This window comes from Sturnira hondurensis, unplaced genomic scaffold (assembly GCF_014824575.4).
Source record: "Sturnira hondurensis isolate 20B ecotype Veracruz unplaced genomic scaffold, ASM1482457v3 Scaffold0006505, whole genome shotgun sequence".
In the NCBI taxonomy this organism is placed as follows: domain Eukaryota; kingdom Metazoa; phylum Chordata; class Mammalia; order Chiroptera; family Phyllostomidae; genus Sturnira; species Sturnira hondurensis.
The window spans coordinates 3,352,220-3,366,071 of NW_028079136.1; the positions used below are offsets into that span (position 1 = coordinate 3,352,220).

At 43.9% G+C, this 13,852-nt stretch overlaps 1 protein-coding gene across 1 annotated transcript in view; it reads right to left on the bottom strand.

The window, feature by feature from the left end:
• Positions 1 to 13,852, bottom strand: part of SPON1 (spondin 1) — a 270,328-nt gene that overhangs the window by 161,387 nt on the left and 95,089 nt on the right. Inside the window, exon 4 of the mRNA XM_037050019.1 lies at positions 4,906 to 4,979. Within this exon, the coding sequence (XP_036905914.1) occupies positions 4,906 to 4,979 (74 nt within the window). The remainder of the gene's footprint in view (positions 1 to 4,905; positions 4,980 to 13,852) is intronic.

Here is a 13,852-nt window from a genome sequence, read left to right on the forward strand (position 1 = left end):
GGATATGTTCTATTGATTTGAGAGAGAAAAGTGTGTGTGTGGTGGGCGATAGAGAGACATTGATGTGGGAGAGAAACATCCCTTGGTTGCCTCCTGCGTGCACTCCAACCGAGGTTCGAACTTGCAACCCAGGTATGTGCCCTGACCGGGAAGTGAACCTGCAACCTTTCAGTGTATGGGATGACATTCTAACCAACTGAGCCACACGGTCAGGGCTTTCCATCAGATTTTAAGAGGAATATGAATATAGGCATTGTGTATGCTCTCGCTAAGAAATATCCCCTGGGGCCAAATTGCCGGGACCAGAAGAAGCTGCTCTGAAGGACAGCAGTGGGCACAGAAAGACAGAGACGGCGGGATAAAGGACTGCTCAAAGTTATTTTTTTTAAAAAAAGAAATGCATGTATAGTCACATTACTTTGTATCAAGCTTTCAGACATTTTAATGGGAGTGGTGGGGGTTTGGAAATATGTTCCTAAATTCAGTTTTACTTCTGAGCACAGTGGTAGCCAGGAAAAACTTAAGAATCCCTCTCTGCCCCCGTTTTTAGCTGTGAATAAGCCATAAGTGGGGAAAGAGAGATTACATGAATAAATTCAGGATACCCGACTGTCAAGCCCACATCCCTAACTGTGCTCTGTGGCTTGTAGTCTGTCCTGCCTGCTATAAGAAGAAAACAATGACTACAGCTGCAACTTGTCCAATTGCTTCATCTTCTGTTCTTCTAGCCATAGAGACATAAATGTTGTTTTTTCCAAGTTGGACACTTATTCTTAAATATTATATAATAAGAACAGTAATGAAAATACAAAACTCTTTTGAGTGTACGGAAGAGCATTTTATAAGTGTCCCATATGGAATTTACTGGGTTCATTTGCTTTGAATATGCAAAATCAGCGATGGGGAGAAGTGTATTCTAGGTTTTAGGATGGAGAAAAAAGGGACACATTATTGTAATAAAAACATAGAGTCCTTCTATGTGCTGAGTCTTTTCCATATATTGGTAGGTTTGTCCTAGCAATCCTAGGAAGTAAGTACTTTAGTTAACTTCATTTTACAGATCAGAAAACTGAGGCAGATTAGGCCACCAGCCCAAGGATGCAGGGTTAGTGAGCGGTGCAGGCAGAACTGGAGGTCAGGTTTTGAGTTCAGGGCCCACGCTCTTAGTGTCTGCATTGTACCTGTCTAGGCAAAACCTGCTGGATAGGTCTACAGAAACACCAATGAGTGAATTTTTTTTCTGTGTGTTTCTCTTTTTGCTTTTTCAAATGAAGAATGGTCCATTTAGAAAATTATCTTCCCGCACAGCTCCAAGATTTCTAAATAGTCCTAAAGAAGAGGTCTGAAACCACCCAAAATAGAAATCATTGTGTAGATACTCTTTGTACACTGGGAAGAGGCCAGAGCATGGTCTGTGCTTAGGAGCAGGCTCCCCACTGCCTTATGCGCAGGGAACCACGTCTGATTCCTGTGCAAGCCACTTTGATAGTTAAGGGACAAGCCCTGCTGAATATATTTTAGGAAAGGCAGGGTAGATCAATAACTCCTGAAGATTTTTTGTTTTCTACATTTCCATTATGACCAACTATGTTGTGAAAAAAACGAAATCAGTTTTGAAAAAGGGACTCAGAGCTCAGAGATACATGCTGGGGTTTCCATTGTTAGCCACCAGGCAGCGTCAAATGAGACAGCAATAATGTCTCAGGGGACAAAACTGAGACAAATTGGTAAGTTTCCCTTAGCAAAAGGGCTCTCAGGTACAGGTAGTAAACTCAAGATGTCCCCAGGAGTTCAAAGGGATACATTTATAATAAGTCCTTTAGACTTCCAACAGAAAATAAGCTTCCACTTAGGAAAAGTAAATGTCTAAGTTTGAAATTAGAAACAGCCATACTGCTTCCTCGTGAAGAAAAGCCTATTGAAAGTGAACCAGGCTTTCAAAGGGCGGTGATGACAAGCGTTCACTTCCCCCTTCTCCCAAGTACAGCCGGGCCTGCCGGCTCCAGGCAAGTTCAGGTCCTGCAGCGTCTCCTGAGGTACGTGCTCTCTCCCCGTGTCTACTCGCAGTCTGTCAGCTTCCTTTCCGGCCGTCAGCCTCAGGCTCCATTCTTCTTCCCTTTTCTCATGATCTCTTCTCTCCCTCACTCTCCTCCCTTCTCTGTTTTTCCCCTTCACCCTTCCCTCTCCTTGTCTCTTTCCCTTAATTGTTTGTGACACGGTTTTAAAGTGAGCATGGGGATGCGTGTGTTTACGATAGGTCACCTTTTTGAATATTTTATGTTTCTCGTTTAATTGTAAGTAGCTTAATGTTTTATGTCTCTTCTTTGAAATAACGATTGCCATTGCTTTTGATCTGTGCAGTCCTTAATTTTTCCCCAATGCATTCACAGCTTCCACTGAGGGGAAAAATACTCATTTCTCTCTCTTCTTCCTTGATAGATTTGATTGGACTCACCACAGAAGCAAAGAATATAAAGACCTTAATGAAAGAGCTAGAGATAATTAAGTAGTCATACACATTTAAGAAAAATCCCTTTGCTCTATGCTCATAAATTAAACACTTTCTTAACGTGATCTGCTTGCTCGCTGATGAATTTCCTCCTGGGCCTGCTGCCTCCAGGGATCACCTACAGCTGTATTTAATGATCCTATAGCCCAGATCCTGCTGGGCCGCCCCCTACCCCCCATGAAGTTGCCATTAGGAAGTGCTGTCTTTATGCAGGTGTGTGCTTAGTCATTTTGACAGGACCTCTGCTTCAGAAATGATAACCCGCCCTGGCTGGTGTAGCTCAGTGGATTGAGTGCGGGCCTGCGAGCCAGAGGATCGCGGTTCGATTCCCAGTCAGGGCACATGCCTGGGTTGCAGGCCAGTTCCCATCAAGGGACGAACAGGAGGCAACCATACATTGATATTTCTCTCCCTTTCTCCTTCCCTTCCCCTCTAAAGATTAATAAATTTTAAAAAGAAAAAAATAGATGATAACCAACAGAGGTTTGCAGTGCCATTTTATCGACACTGTACCTGCAGAATTTTACCACATTCATAGCTTTTTACCACATTCATAGACAAGGATGGAGGCTTTGGAAAGTACACTGAGTTGAGGATTGTTGTTAGTGCATGGAAGTGTCAGCGAAGATTTGAGGCTCCTGAGAAGCCTCAAATCTGGGAAACAAGGCTGTTTTCTGATATTCAGACTAACAAAGCCATACCCCAGGGGGTGTAAACTAAGAGGTGGCCTATAAATGTGTGATCCAGAAAACCCACGACTCGGATCCACAGGCCCTCCCTGTCACCTCATGGAGCCAGGGCAGGAATGGGAATGCCCTTTGAGATCCAAGGGCCTCAACAGCTGAGATGTTCTCTGTTTGGAGAAAAGTGGAGTGAACTTGTGCACAAGTTCATTAAATACAGGAGAGGAAAGCCCCGAGAGCCATATGTTGTGATGCCCGCCTGGAAGCCCACTAGGGCCCTGACCCACGGGTTCCAGCTCTCTGGCCCCTATGGCAGATATGGTCCTAATGCAAGATATCTGACCTCTCCCCTTTTGCTCTTCCCATGCTCACTGTGCACCGCCCTGCCCCCCCACAGTATAGAACCTAATTTCTATTCCATAGAAATAGAACCTATAGATGAACCTTTTTCATCTATAGGGAAACCTATGCTTTGATCTAACAAAGGCAACAGTTCACTGTACTGAACTGGGAGGTAGTCCCTCAGATACAAGGAAGTGGTTAAGGGCACCGGCTCTTGCATTCAAACCCTGGCCTCTACCACTAGCTGTGTGATGCTGAGCAAGCCATTTAAACTTTTCCTGTCTGAGCCCCCTAGAAAATGGGGATGATGTAATTAATAGTTCTTACCAAATAGGGTTGTAGAGATTACATTATTAAGGATGTGGAGTGCTTAGAATGGTGCTTGAGATGTAGCAAGCACTCAGAAAAAATATTACCTCGTATAATTTTCCCAGCAGACTTTTATCAACCTTTTTCTTAGTAGTTTACGACTTGCTAGAATTGGAAAGGATTAGTTCTTCTCAAAATGCTAATGACTTTAAATGCAAATAAAATCCTGCAAAAATGAATAGAAATGAGATAAAGATGTATAATTATAGAACATTTTCTATTTTTATTTAGTTCCTTAATGACTTCTAAACACATTCAGATGTTTAAGGTCTTAATTTTTTATGGTAGATGAACAAACAAGCTCTCAGATATAGATAACAGTAACTAATACTTATATATAGCGTTTACTATGTGCCGAGGCAGCACGGCACTATTTTACATACATTAAGCCAGATGGTTAGGAAGGGCAGAGGCAGGCTCTGACACAGGCTGGATCTGAACACAGGCCTCTCTACTCTGACCTCTCTGGTTTACTCGGTCTGCCTGGGCTTTGTTAGGCTGCTTTGAACCCACGGAGAGGTTGATGATGAGCTTGCAAATCTAAGGACCAGATCCTTGAAATCACAAGGTCAGTGCCCTGTTGGCAACCCCATCTCCTTGGAGAAGATCCCCCCATATTGCTGGGGTGCCACACAAGTTCCTGCTGGTGGTTATTCTGGAAAGCCACGAACAACTTCCCAAAGGTACATGATTGTGCATTCCTTAATTAAGTCCTGTGAATTATTCCAAGGAACCTCTTCAGAATAATCACTGTTTCACAAAAATAAAAGACGACACCAATATAAGGTACATTATCTCCTACCTAGGGAATCAAGCTGGGTAATTAGAGCTTAAGGCAGATCCAATTATCCAGAGCATACAGCCAAATTAAAAATTGGAGCTACGTGACGAAGGACTGGAGGAACTCAGAAAGCCCAATCATCTTTATTCCCAAGGCAAGATGTTTGGATTGAATGAGCCAACTTCTACTTCTTTGGCCCTCTGCCGCCCGCATGTTCTTACCTTGTTCACAAAGTTTCTTGGTCAGAGAGCCCTCATCCTGAAAATAAATGATGCGTTTCTGTACGATGCTGGCCCTGTGGGGGAAGAAGACACAAGTGCAGTGATGAGGCAGGCAGATCTGGGGGATGTTGGTACCTTGCCTGGCCACCCAAAGCTGTGTGGCTTTGGGTGAGTCACCTCAACTCTCTGTGCCTCAGTTTCTTCATCGGAAAATTGACATTATTATACCCCTACCCCTACCCCTGCCTCCACCCTGGCTGGTGTGGCTCAGTGGATTGAGTGCCAGCCTGTGAACCAAAAAGTCACTGGTTCAATTCCTAGTCAGGGCACATGCCTAGATTGTGGGCCAGGTTACTGACTCGGGGCATGCAAGAGTCAACCAACTGATTTTTCTCTCTCTCCCTTTCTCTCTCCCTTCCCTTCTCTCTGAAAATAAATAAAATCTTAAAAATAATACCTACCCCATAAGATTGCTATAAGAACTAAATAAGCAAATATGTTAAGAGCTTAGCAACAACCTAGAAACCACTCAATAAATATTAGTAATGGTGTTGGTGCTAATATTAAGGTAAGAAAGTGAACTGACAGCATTTTTACTAACTTTTCTCAATGGTTCATTTTACTCTAGTTTCATATAAACTGTTGAGACCATTTGTAGATCACCCAAATTCAAATCAGAGAAGCATGTCAAATCCTCTTCCTGAAGGGGAAAAAGGGAATTTAAAATATATATTTTGATTTGTTCTGAAAATGCCATTCTATATCTTTCCTGAAAGTCTAGTCAAAACTGTCTCATGCATTCAGAACAAAGGCAACTTCAGCTGTTACATCTCTCTCTTAAACATGTCAAACACAGGTTCTTAGACTCTGGGAAGAATATTTTGAGGTTGAAAAAGGACTTACTTTTAGCCAGCACATATTTTCTCGTTAATTAGGATCACACAGACACCCTACCTCTCCTTTAACCCACCCTGCGACTTATTTTTAGCTGGCTGTGCGGAAGTCAAATCCCAAAACCTAGTATTCCAGTAATATAAAAGTCTGCTACGCTTAACGCTGAGACGGTGCCAATGGATCTCCAGCCCTTGCTGCTGATTTTCTTTAGCAACGCTACTCAATCCAAAGGTAGTTTTTACTTTGAGTTACCCTATTGAGCGGGGGGCCCTTGACTCCATCCCAGCTGACCACACTGAACGAGTGAAAGAGTCACACGATTTGCCCTGTGTCCCACGATCTCTCATGTGGGAATGGGGCCAAGTATGCACAGATCTGCTGAGTACAGAGGCAGTTTTCTCAACGGTCTGGGCCTAGGCCAAGATGACCTTCCTAAGAAATGTCTACTCTGCACCCTGCCTTGCACAAAAGGATAAAATGCAGACCAGTCTACATATGTCTTTTATAGTTTTTCCCCACCCAGGGGAGACAACATGTTGAAATCAATGAATGAAATATACTTCCTGTCAACACAAAGCTACTTTGATCTTTTACGACGATCATTCTGTTGACCATCAAGCAGAATGTTTCCTTGGGCCAAGAGAACACTCTTGAGAACACTGACTCTCACCCCAAAGCCAGATAATGAAGCCTTTTATTAGGCAGAGTATCCCACGGCGCTTTTTAGACTGTTTCCCACCGAGAAGGGCCTCAGGGACCCCTGTGGAAGGCGAGGAGAAGAAGATCTAGTGGGAAGTATTCCAGGCCCCACATTCTTACTTCAACTAACGGCTTTATCCTCATTTTAGCCGAAGCAGCTTCCTTCCCCTCCTGCCTTCTTGTTGTATTTACTGGTACATTTTCAACAAGTAGTTGTTGGAGGCCTACTTAGTGGCTAGACACTGGCCAGGGATACTGTTATGAATAAGACAGATGGGGACCCTTTCCATTCTCAAAGTTCACAGTACAGTGGAAGGAAAAGCATCAAACAACTAAATCCTCGCCTACTCATTTAACACAACTGTGATTAAGTGCTGAATGGAGAAATCCACAGGGTGTGGGAGAGTATAACATGGGGCGGGGGGGGGGGGGTCCTGACCAAGCTGGGAAAGGCTCCCTCCAGAAAAGATGGCTAAGCACAGATTTGAAAGAAGAGGCTAACTAGGCAAGTGGGAGGGCGAAGCAAGGGAGAGGGCTTTCCTTGTAAAATCTTTGAAGTGGGGGAGGGTCAGGGCTCATCGGAGAACCTACAAATGGTGAGCCAGGGAGATGGTGTGAGACAGCTGGAGAGTGGGCAGAACCACATCACCCAGAGGCTGCAAGGACATGGCCTTTTACTCCAAGCTTGATGAGAGAGCTTTAACGAGTGTGGCCCAAGAAGTGAGATGATCAGATTTGCTCTTCTGAAAAAGCTCTTGGGCCATGCAGTAAAAACAGGTTGGTATGTGGTTGCAGCACACAGAGCTCCCGCGCCACTCAGACTTTGTCTCCGTAAAATTCTCTTGCCAAAATAGTTTGAAAATCCTGCTGTACAAAAGATAAAATACAAACTTACTACAGTTTTATTTGTTGCCACTTGTTGCCATTTTATTTGTTGCAGTTGGTGCCATGCTTTCTGGGTTGCAGACTTTGAGAAGTTATGTCCCTTCCCCGACTCCTCTCCCACTCTCCCAGGCCCTTTGAGCTGTTTCCTCGCCCAGAAGCCCCCAAAGACAAATATCAAGATATCAAATATCAAGATATTATGACAAGTATCTTGAATTTTCTTCCTCCTGCTATAAATATGAGAACAACGGCAAAGCCAATGATTTAAAAGCATGATCGCAGTCTCAACAATTAAATCATCCCTACATTTTCCAAAATTAAGATTGTAAAAATTTGGGAGACCAGAGATAGAAACATGTATTTCCTATAAGACGCTTCAGTTTCCTTCATCCCTTGTTTTCCAAAGTCTCAGGAGGCTCACTGTCTCGGTTTGGTAACAGTTGTAAGGTCTGCGCCCTTGCACTGGGCCTGCCAGTCCCTGCGTTGTGGAGGCCTTCACGCACGTTATCTCCTGTGTCGTGCGCATTACGTATATCACAGGTCCTCAGATTCCTCATCCAGGACCCTTGGGCTAGGTGTGTTTTTTAATTAATTTTTCAGATACCATTCACATGCCCCCAAATTAAACACATCAATATTCTGCAGCAAAATGTAAGAATATCTACACTAAGAGGGTAAATAAAACTATAACTAGCTTCATGTCATTTCAGGTCAAGCTTGGCAAATTTAGAGAAATGCTATTGTTTTCAGAGGGATTAAGATGAGTGCTTATCTTCCAGAGGAAAATGACTGAGAAGCAGGAAGGTTCAAGTCACATGCCTAAGGTTTTGAAGTTCCTCTGTCTGCCTCCAAAGTCCACGCTTTGTCTTCTGCTCAGAGTGGTTGTAAGGATTAAAGGTCAGGTATAAAAAAATACCTGTGAGGTATAAAAAAAAAATTGCCCTGTGAGGTGAGCATTATTATGAAACATAACCCTGATGAATTTTCCTTGGATCAGCTCATGGAACACACTGTGGAGAACTGAGATTTGTGTGGGAATGCCTGGAGCCTGGGTCGTGGTCACCAGGAAAAGCCCGAGCAGAATCTCCATGTGGCTGGCCAGCTCTCGGTGTCATGCCCTTTGGATTTCACTTTGTGCAGATCAAACATGGGACACTAGGCTTGTTCCCATCTGCCCTGGTCCCCATCTGATCCTGTTTGAGCATTCTGTCCAAGCCATGTCCTATACCCGTGTTCATGGTCTTATACCTCTGGGCCTCTGTCCATGGGACCTCTCTGTCCTTCCTCATGACTCCTCAGCACCACACACACACATACACACACGCACAGTTCAGTTACCTAATCACACTGAACTAAGATGGTACTTCCTTCAGGTGGTTCCTTGGCCAGGTGCTCCTCCTATGAGAACCACAGCCACGGCCTGCTGGGTTTCTCCTACCACAGCACCGATTAACCTATATTGTAATGGCCTGTTTACTCTTCTATTTCCTGTGCTAGATTACTCAATTTTGAGAGCAGGAACTATATCTTATTAATTTCTACAGACATTACCAATGTTGCTGCAGTCGTGGTAGAAGAAACAGGGTTTGGAGGAAAAGGAGAGGATTTGAGATTGAACTGTAGGATGCAAAAGTGGCATCTAGGGGACAGTTTGACGTGGGGAACTGTAACTCAGGAGAGGTGTGGGGGTGGCGGGTGTGGAAATGGAGGTCACTGAGGCAGAAGGGAAAGTTAAAGCTTTCAGAGTGGCTGATGTCATCCAGGGAAAGCGTACTGAGGGAGAAGTCAAGCTAAGCCCAGAACTCTGAAGAAGACCAACATTCACCTACCGATATCACAACAGAGACCAAGACTTTGCTATGCTTAGCTGCAGAAGATGTCTCTTTTTACTCCTCATTTGGTCAACTCCTGAGAGATTTTTATATTCTGCAAAAATACATTTCACTTGAAGTCTGTTTGCGTCAAAGTATAAAACTCAGCTGAGATTTATAAATCATATTATCGTTCAGGAGAATAATAGCTTTACAAGATGAGAAAGCTGTTAGTAAGAATTCCCTCAGCATTTCAAAATGACAAATTTCTCCCATTCTCTGTTGCAATTTGGCAGTCCTGTTGCAGAGCATTTATATACTGATCTACTGAATGCTCTCTTATCATGAAAGAATGTGTTAAGGAAATCTAAATTAAATTTCTCAGTGTGTTAGCTTCTCAAACTTTGGAATATTGAGATTCTAAAGAACTTAATCATTTCAAAAGTTTCCTTTTAAACCTAAAGTAGAACATTTCCAGAAACACCATCCTGAATCTCTTGGATGCTCGGCCCTTTTCTGTCTGAAGGGTTTACTTATTGGTTGTTCTTTTTCCTTGGGGAATTTGCATATTAGAGTGAAGTTAGAGTTTGCTAGGTTGTGGGTTTGCTGTCTAGTGCCGAAGGGGCCTGGGATCCCTACTCTTTGTGAAAATGGACAGGGAGACTTCAGAAACTAAAGGACCTGGCCATGAAATGACTTAAAAAATACACCTTGATCGTCAGGATCTGCATCGCCGTTGTGTACACAGAATTCATGTAAAGAAAGGCCTTGCTACATGCACGTTGCAAGAAGTCAATATTCAGTACATGGTAGCCATTATTGCTGCTGTTGTTACATCACCAGCCCTTAACAAAGTGCCTGGCACATTAACATATCTAATAAATAGCAGCTATTGTTAAGATCAATGCCAGGTCTGTCTCATTTCCTTGTGGAGGGAGGAGTGAGGGTGCTACCTTGGTCATCTGCCTTAGGGGGAGCTAATAAACGGCCAAAATGAAGCTCGGGTTTGTGGTCTCCAGACTATTTTTGCCAATCCTCATCCCAATTCCAGTAAAATCCCTATTACTGAACACTTATAATACATTACAAAATTTGTCTGTGATCTCAGGGATGTTTTCCGTAGAAGTGATCCAGTTTATAATCAGCATCAACTTCCTTCCACCATGAAAGAACAGCTCTGTGGGAAGCCCCAGGAATGAAATGTTAAAGTCCTAACAATGGTAATATCATTAGGAACTGAGGCTATCTGCCTTATTTCACTTCTTAAGGACCCCAAACTGCTACCCTGACCATGGCCTTATGTTCACGAGCAGATATGTTTAGAGGCTGGGTGCATTTCATGATCCAGACCCTTATCAATTCTTGCTATGGCTTTAAGTGCATCTCAGGACCTGGAGCTCAGTCCAGGAGTTAACAGACATCCTGGAAGTCCACAATATCGTGCCCATGGAGAAAAAGAGGGAGAGCTTAACTGTAGGGCTCTGTCTATAACACACACATGAGAACTCCACGTGTGCCCAATAGTAAGGTTACAATCCTCGCTTGAGGTCACTCGCTTGAAACCATTGGTTCAAAGATTGGTACAGTCACTTGTCGTTACTGCAAAGAAGCAATTCTAGTAGCTGCCATGAGATTATTCCTCCTTAATAATTACCACTCATTCATAAATGCTAGTTCTAATTTTATCAAAAATGAGAGGAAAATTTGTTTAGCTCTCAGTTTATTTCTTGTTAGAATAACCCTGAGGACCACAAGTTTATTGTGGTCCCATTTTCTCTTATTATTGTCCAGTGTCAGACCTTGTCTTTATCGTATCTTCTCAATACTATCACTCTAGGGTTTAACATTTTACTGCCTCCCCTGCAAAATCCAGTGGAAAATTAACAATGAGAAATTAATTTTCGTATCACAAGAGAGACATAAAAACAGAATAAAACTGGATTGTGTTTTAAAAGTTTAGATGTGAGAGGCATGAAAAGCAGGAAGATATTCATCTACTCGTGTTTCAGTTTAACAGTTGCGTGAGGCCCTGGCAGCGAAGCGATGAATAAGACAGTGCGTGTGCGACAGCAAATAGTTGACGGCCCGATGAAAGAGGGAGAGAGATGTAATCTGGTGAATCAAAATACTGCATAGCAAGTACGAGAGTCTACCCGAGACCCATGACTTCCATCTGCCATGCCTGCCAAACCCTCTGCTCGAGAGGTAGTACAAGGCCGCCAATCGCAGTATCTTGTTCTCACTTTCCCAGCCTTTCTTGCTGCTAGGAAATGGGAGGTATATAACTCACACGTGGCTTCAGTAACATAAGGGCAGGTTTACAGGATAAAGGGGAGGCCTTCTGAGGAAGTTTTGCTTTCCAGGTAAGAGAAATTAGTGAGCCACCCCAGGCTGTCCTTTTTCTGGCTTTGATTACAAGCGCAATGTACGAAACAAGGTAGCCTTTTTGTGACCATGAGGAAAAGGCCAAGAAAAATCACAGAGGCACTGGCCCTGACATCTTTTAGGTGCTGAAACAATACCAGCCAGTCATCTACCCCTAGACTTCTTGTTTTGTGACAAAAATAAGCCCCTATGCACCAGGCCAAGAGATTGTACTGGGGAGCACTGTAGGACTTAGGTGGGAGTTGGGGTGGGACAGTTTGGTCAGAAGCATCTTGGAGAAAGATATTATGAATGAGGACTTAAAAGGGGGCTTGGAATTGGTGGGTGGAAGGTCATACTGCCATTTGCTGAAACTTTCCATCAGGTGCAGAAGACAGACACCTGTTTACTATGACTAGGAGGAGAGCAGGCATTCCTGCAAGTACATGCCAAGGTGAAGAGAGACTGGGCCTTAATGGGAAGGTTGATGGGTAGGATTTTGACAGGAAAACACAGGTGTGGGAAATAATTTTTCTTTGGAGGAGGCTGTCACACGCCCATGCCCCATGGCTGAGGAAACAGTGGAAACCCTAGGGGTACCTGCTAAATCACTGACTGGAAATTTGTCACCTATTGGGAAAAAAGTCTTAAATAAATTCACATAGACAAAATAAATAAACTGCAGGAAGTAGTCCCAGTGGTGGAAGCTCTGGCAGGTAGGCGATGCTGGGTAGTGAACAGGACCATTTCTCATTTCCTGTAATTGTTTTAAACCATTCAGTTGTTTTTCCCCAGCATCTTTTGACCCTTTCTGGGTTCTTCTCTCTGGCTTAAATTATCCATGGCGTTTCATAACCTTGCAAAGAGAGATCAGCCTGGAGGGAAGGCAATATCTCACAATGCATCTTGAGGCCAGGATATCTTTTTCTCTTAAGAATACAAAGCCATGATGCTTTACGTTCTTGAAAAATTACTTTTAAAGAACAACCAGCCTCAGCACATTATTCAGCACTTAGCAACATGATCAATGGTACCTGGGGTATGACTAATCCAAGGACAGCTGACAGTTGGGTTCACTGCTTCTGTACTATTGTATAGTGTATACATGATTGTTCTGTATAATGTCTCATACAGTTAAGCTGCTGGTCAGCCCCCTGCTTCACTTTCTCCCCCAACTTCTCCACATCTACAAACCCTCAGCAGATTGTGAGCCTCTTGGGCTCCAGGACTGTTTCTTATTCCTCACTGGGTACCTGGAATCCAGCAGAGGATCTGGCCAAAGCTCATTGAACCCAGGGTTCACAATCTGGGGTATGCAAATGGGTTTCAGGATGATGGAATTTTGTGTGATGTCCACAGGTGCATACGTCTGGGTAAGAGTTCATAGCTCTCTTCTGCTTCCCAAAGGGGTTCCTGACCTTGAAAAGCTTAAGAACCACTCTTAGGTCTGCAATGCATGCTGGGAGAGATGTGAAATGGCATGACTGTCATTCCATTTAATAAAAATCTTCAACAAAGGTATATGCCTTTTCTTTTGTAAAGATTAAGGTTAAATTTTTATTCCAAGCATCCAGGACTTCAACTGCTTTCTCTCCAGACTGTGCTCTGATCGGAAATAGAACCTGTCTCGGCTGGAAAACAAGAAATAGAAAGCGGGGCATTGCTCCTGGGTTTCTCCACATTCCTTGCAGAGTCCTGGCGCTCTGCAGGGCCAGGGCGTGGGTGTAATCCCCTAATCACCCCACCCCCTCCTTAGAGAGGAAATGCTTCCTGGAAAGTTCCTTTCTGGCTGGTTTACAGGAGTCCTTGCTCTCTACAGTTGGTCCCACTCCACCTTGGCCTCAGCCGCCTCCCCTTTTTGTGGGTTCCCTTATGCCAGGGCTGGCGACAATGTCCCCTCAGGTGTAAACAATCCAGGTGACAGAGTAATGTCCTTAAACACAGGCTACCTGCTATTCTTCCTGTCCCTCAGGGAGCTTCCCTGACTGTCTGCCACCCGGCACTTCCGCTGTGAAATGGGAGTTTCTCGTACAGCAGCAGACCTGTGCATTGGGGGATGCTCCCTCCTGCAGGCTGGGTTAGGGACTGTGGGGAGGGTGGTTACAGTTCTCAGCTAGGGGCGCAGGGTGTTGAGTGAATTCCAGAGGATTCTTGAATCTGTGAAAAAAACTTATGCAAAATGGTAAGTGTGTGTGCCTTGTTTCGGGGAGAGATTGCACAAGAACCATTTGCTGGAAATTAGGAGTCTTGATTTTCATGCCTGTTTGTATCCATCCGAGTCCTATCCACCCCAC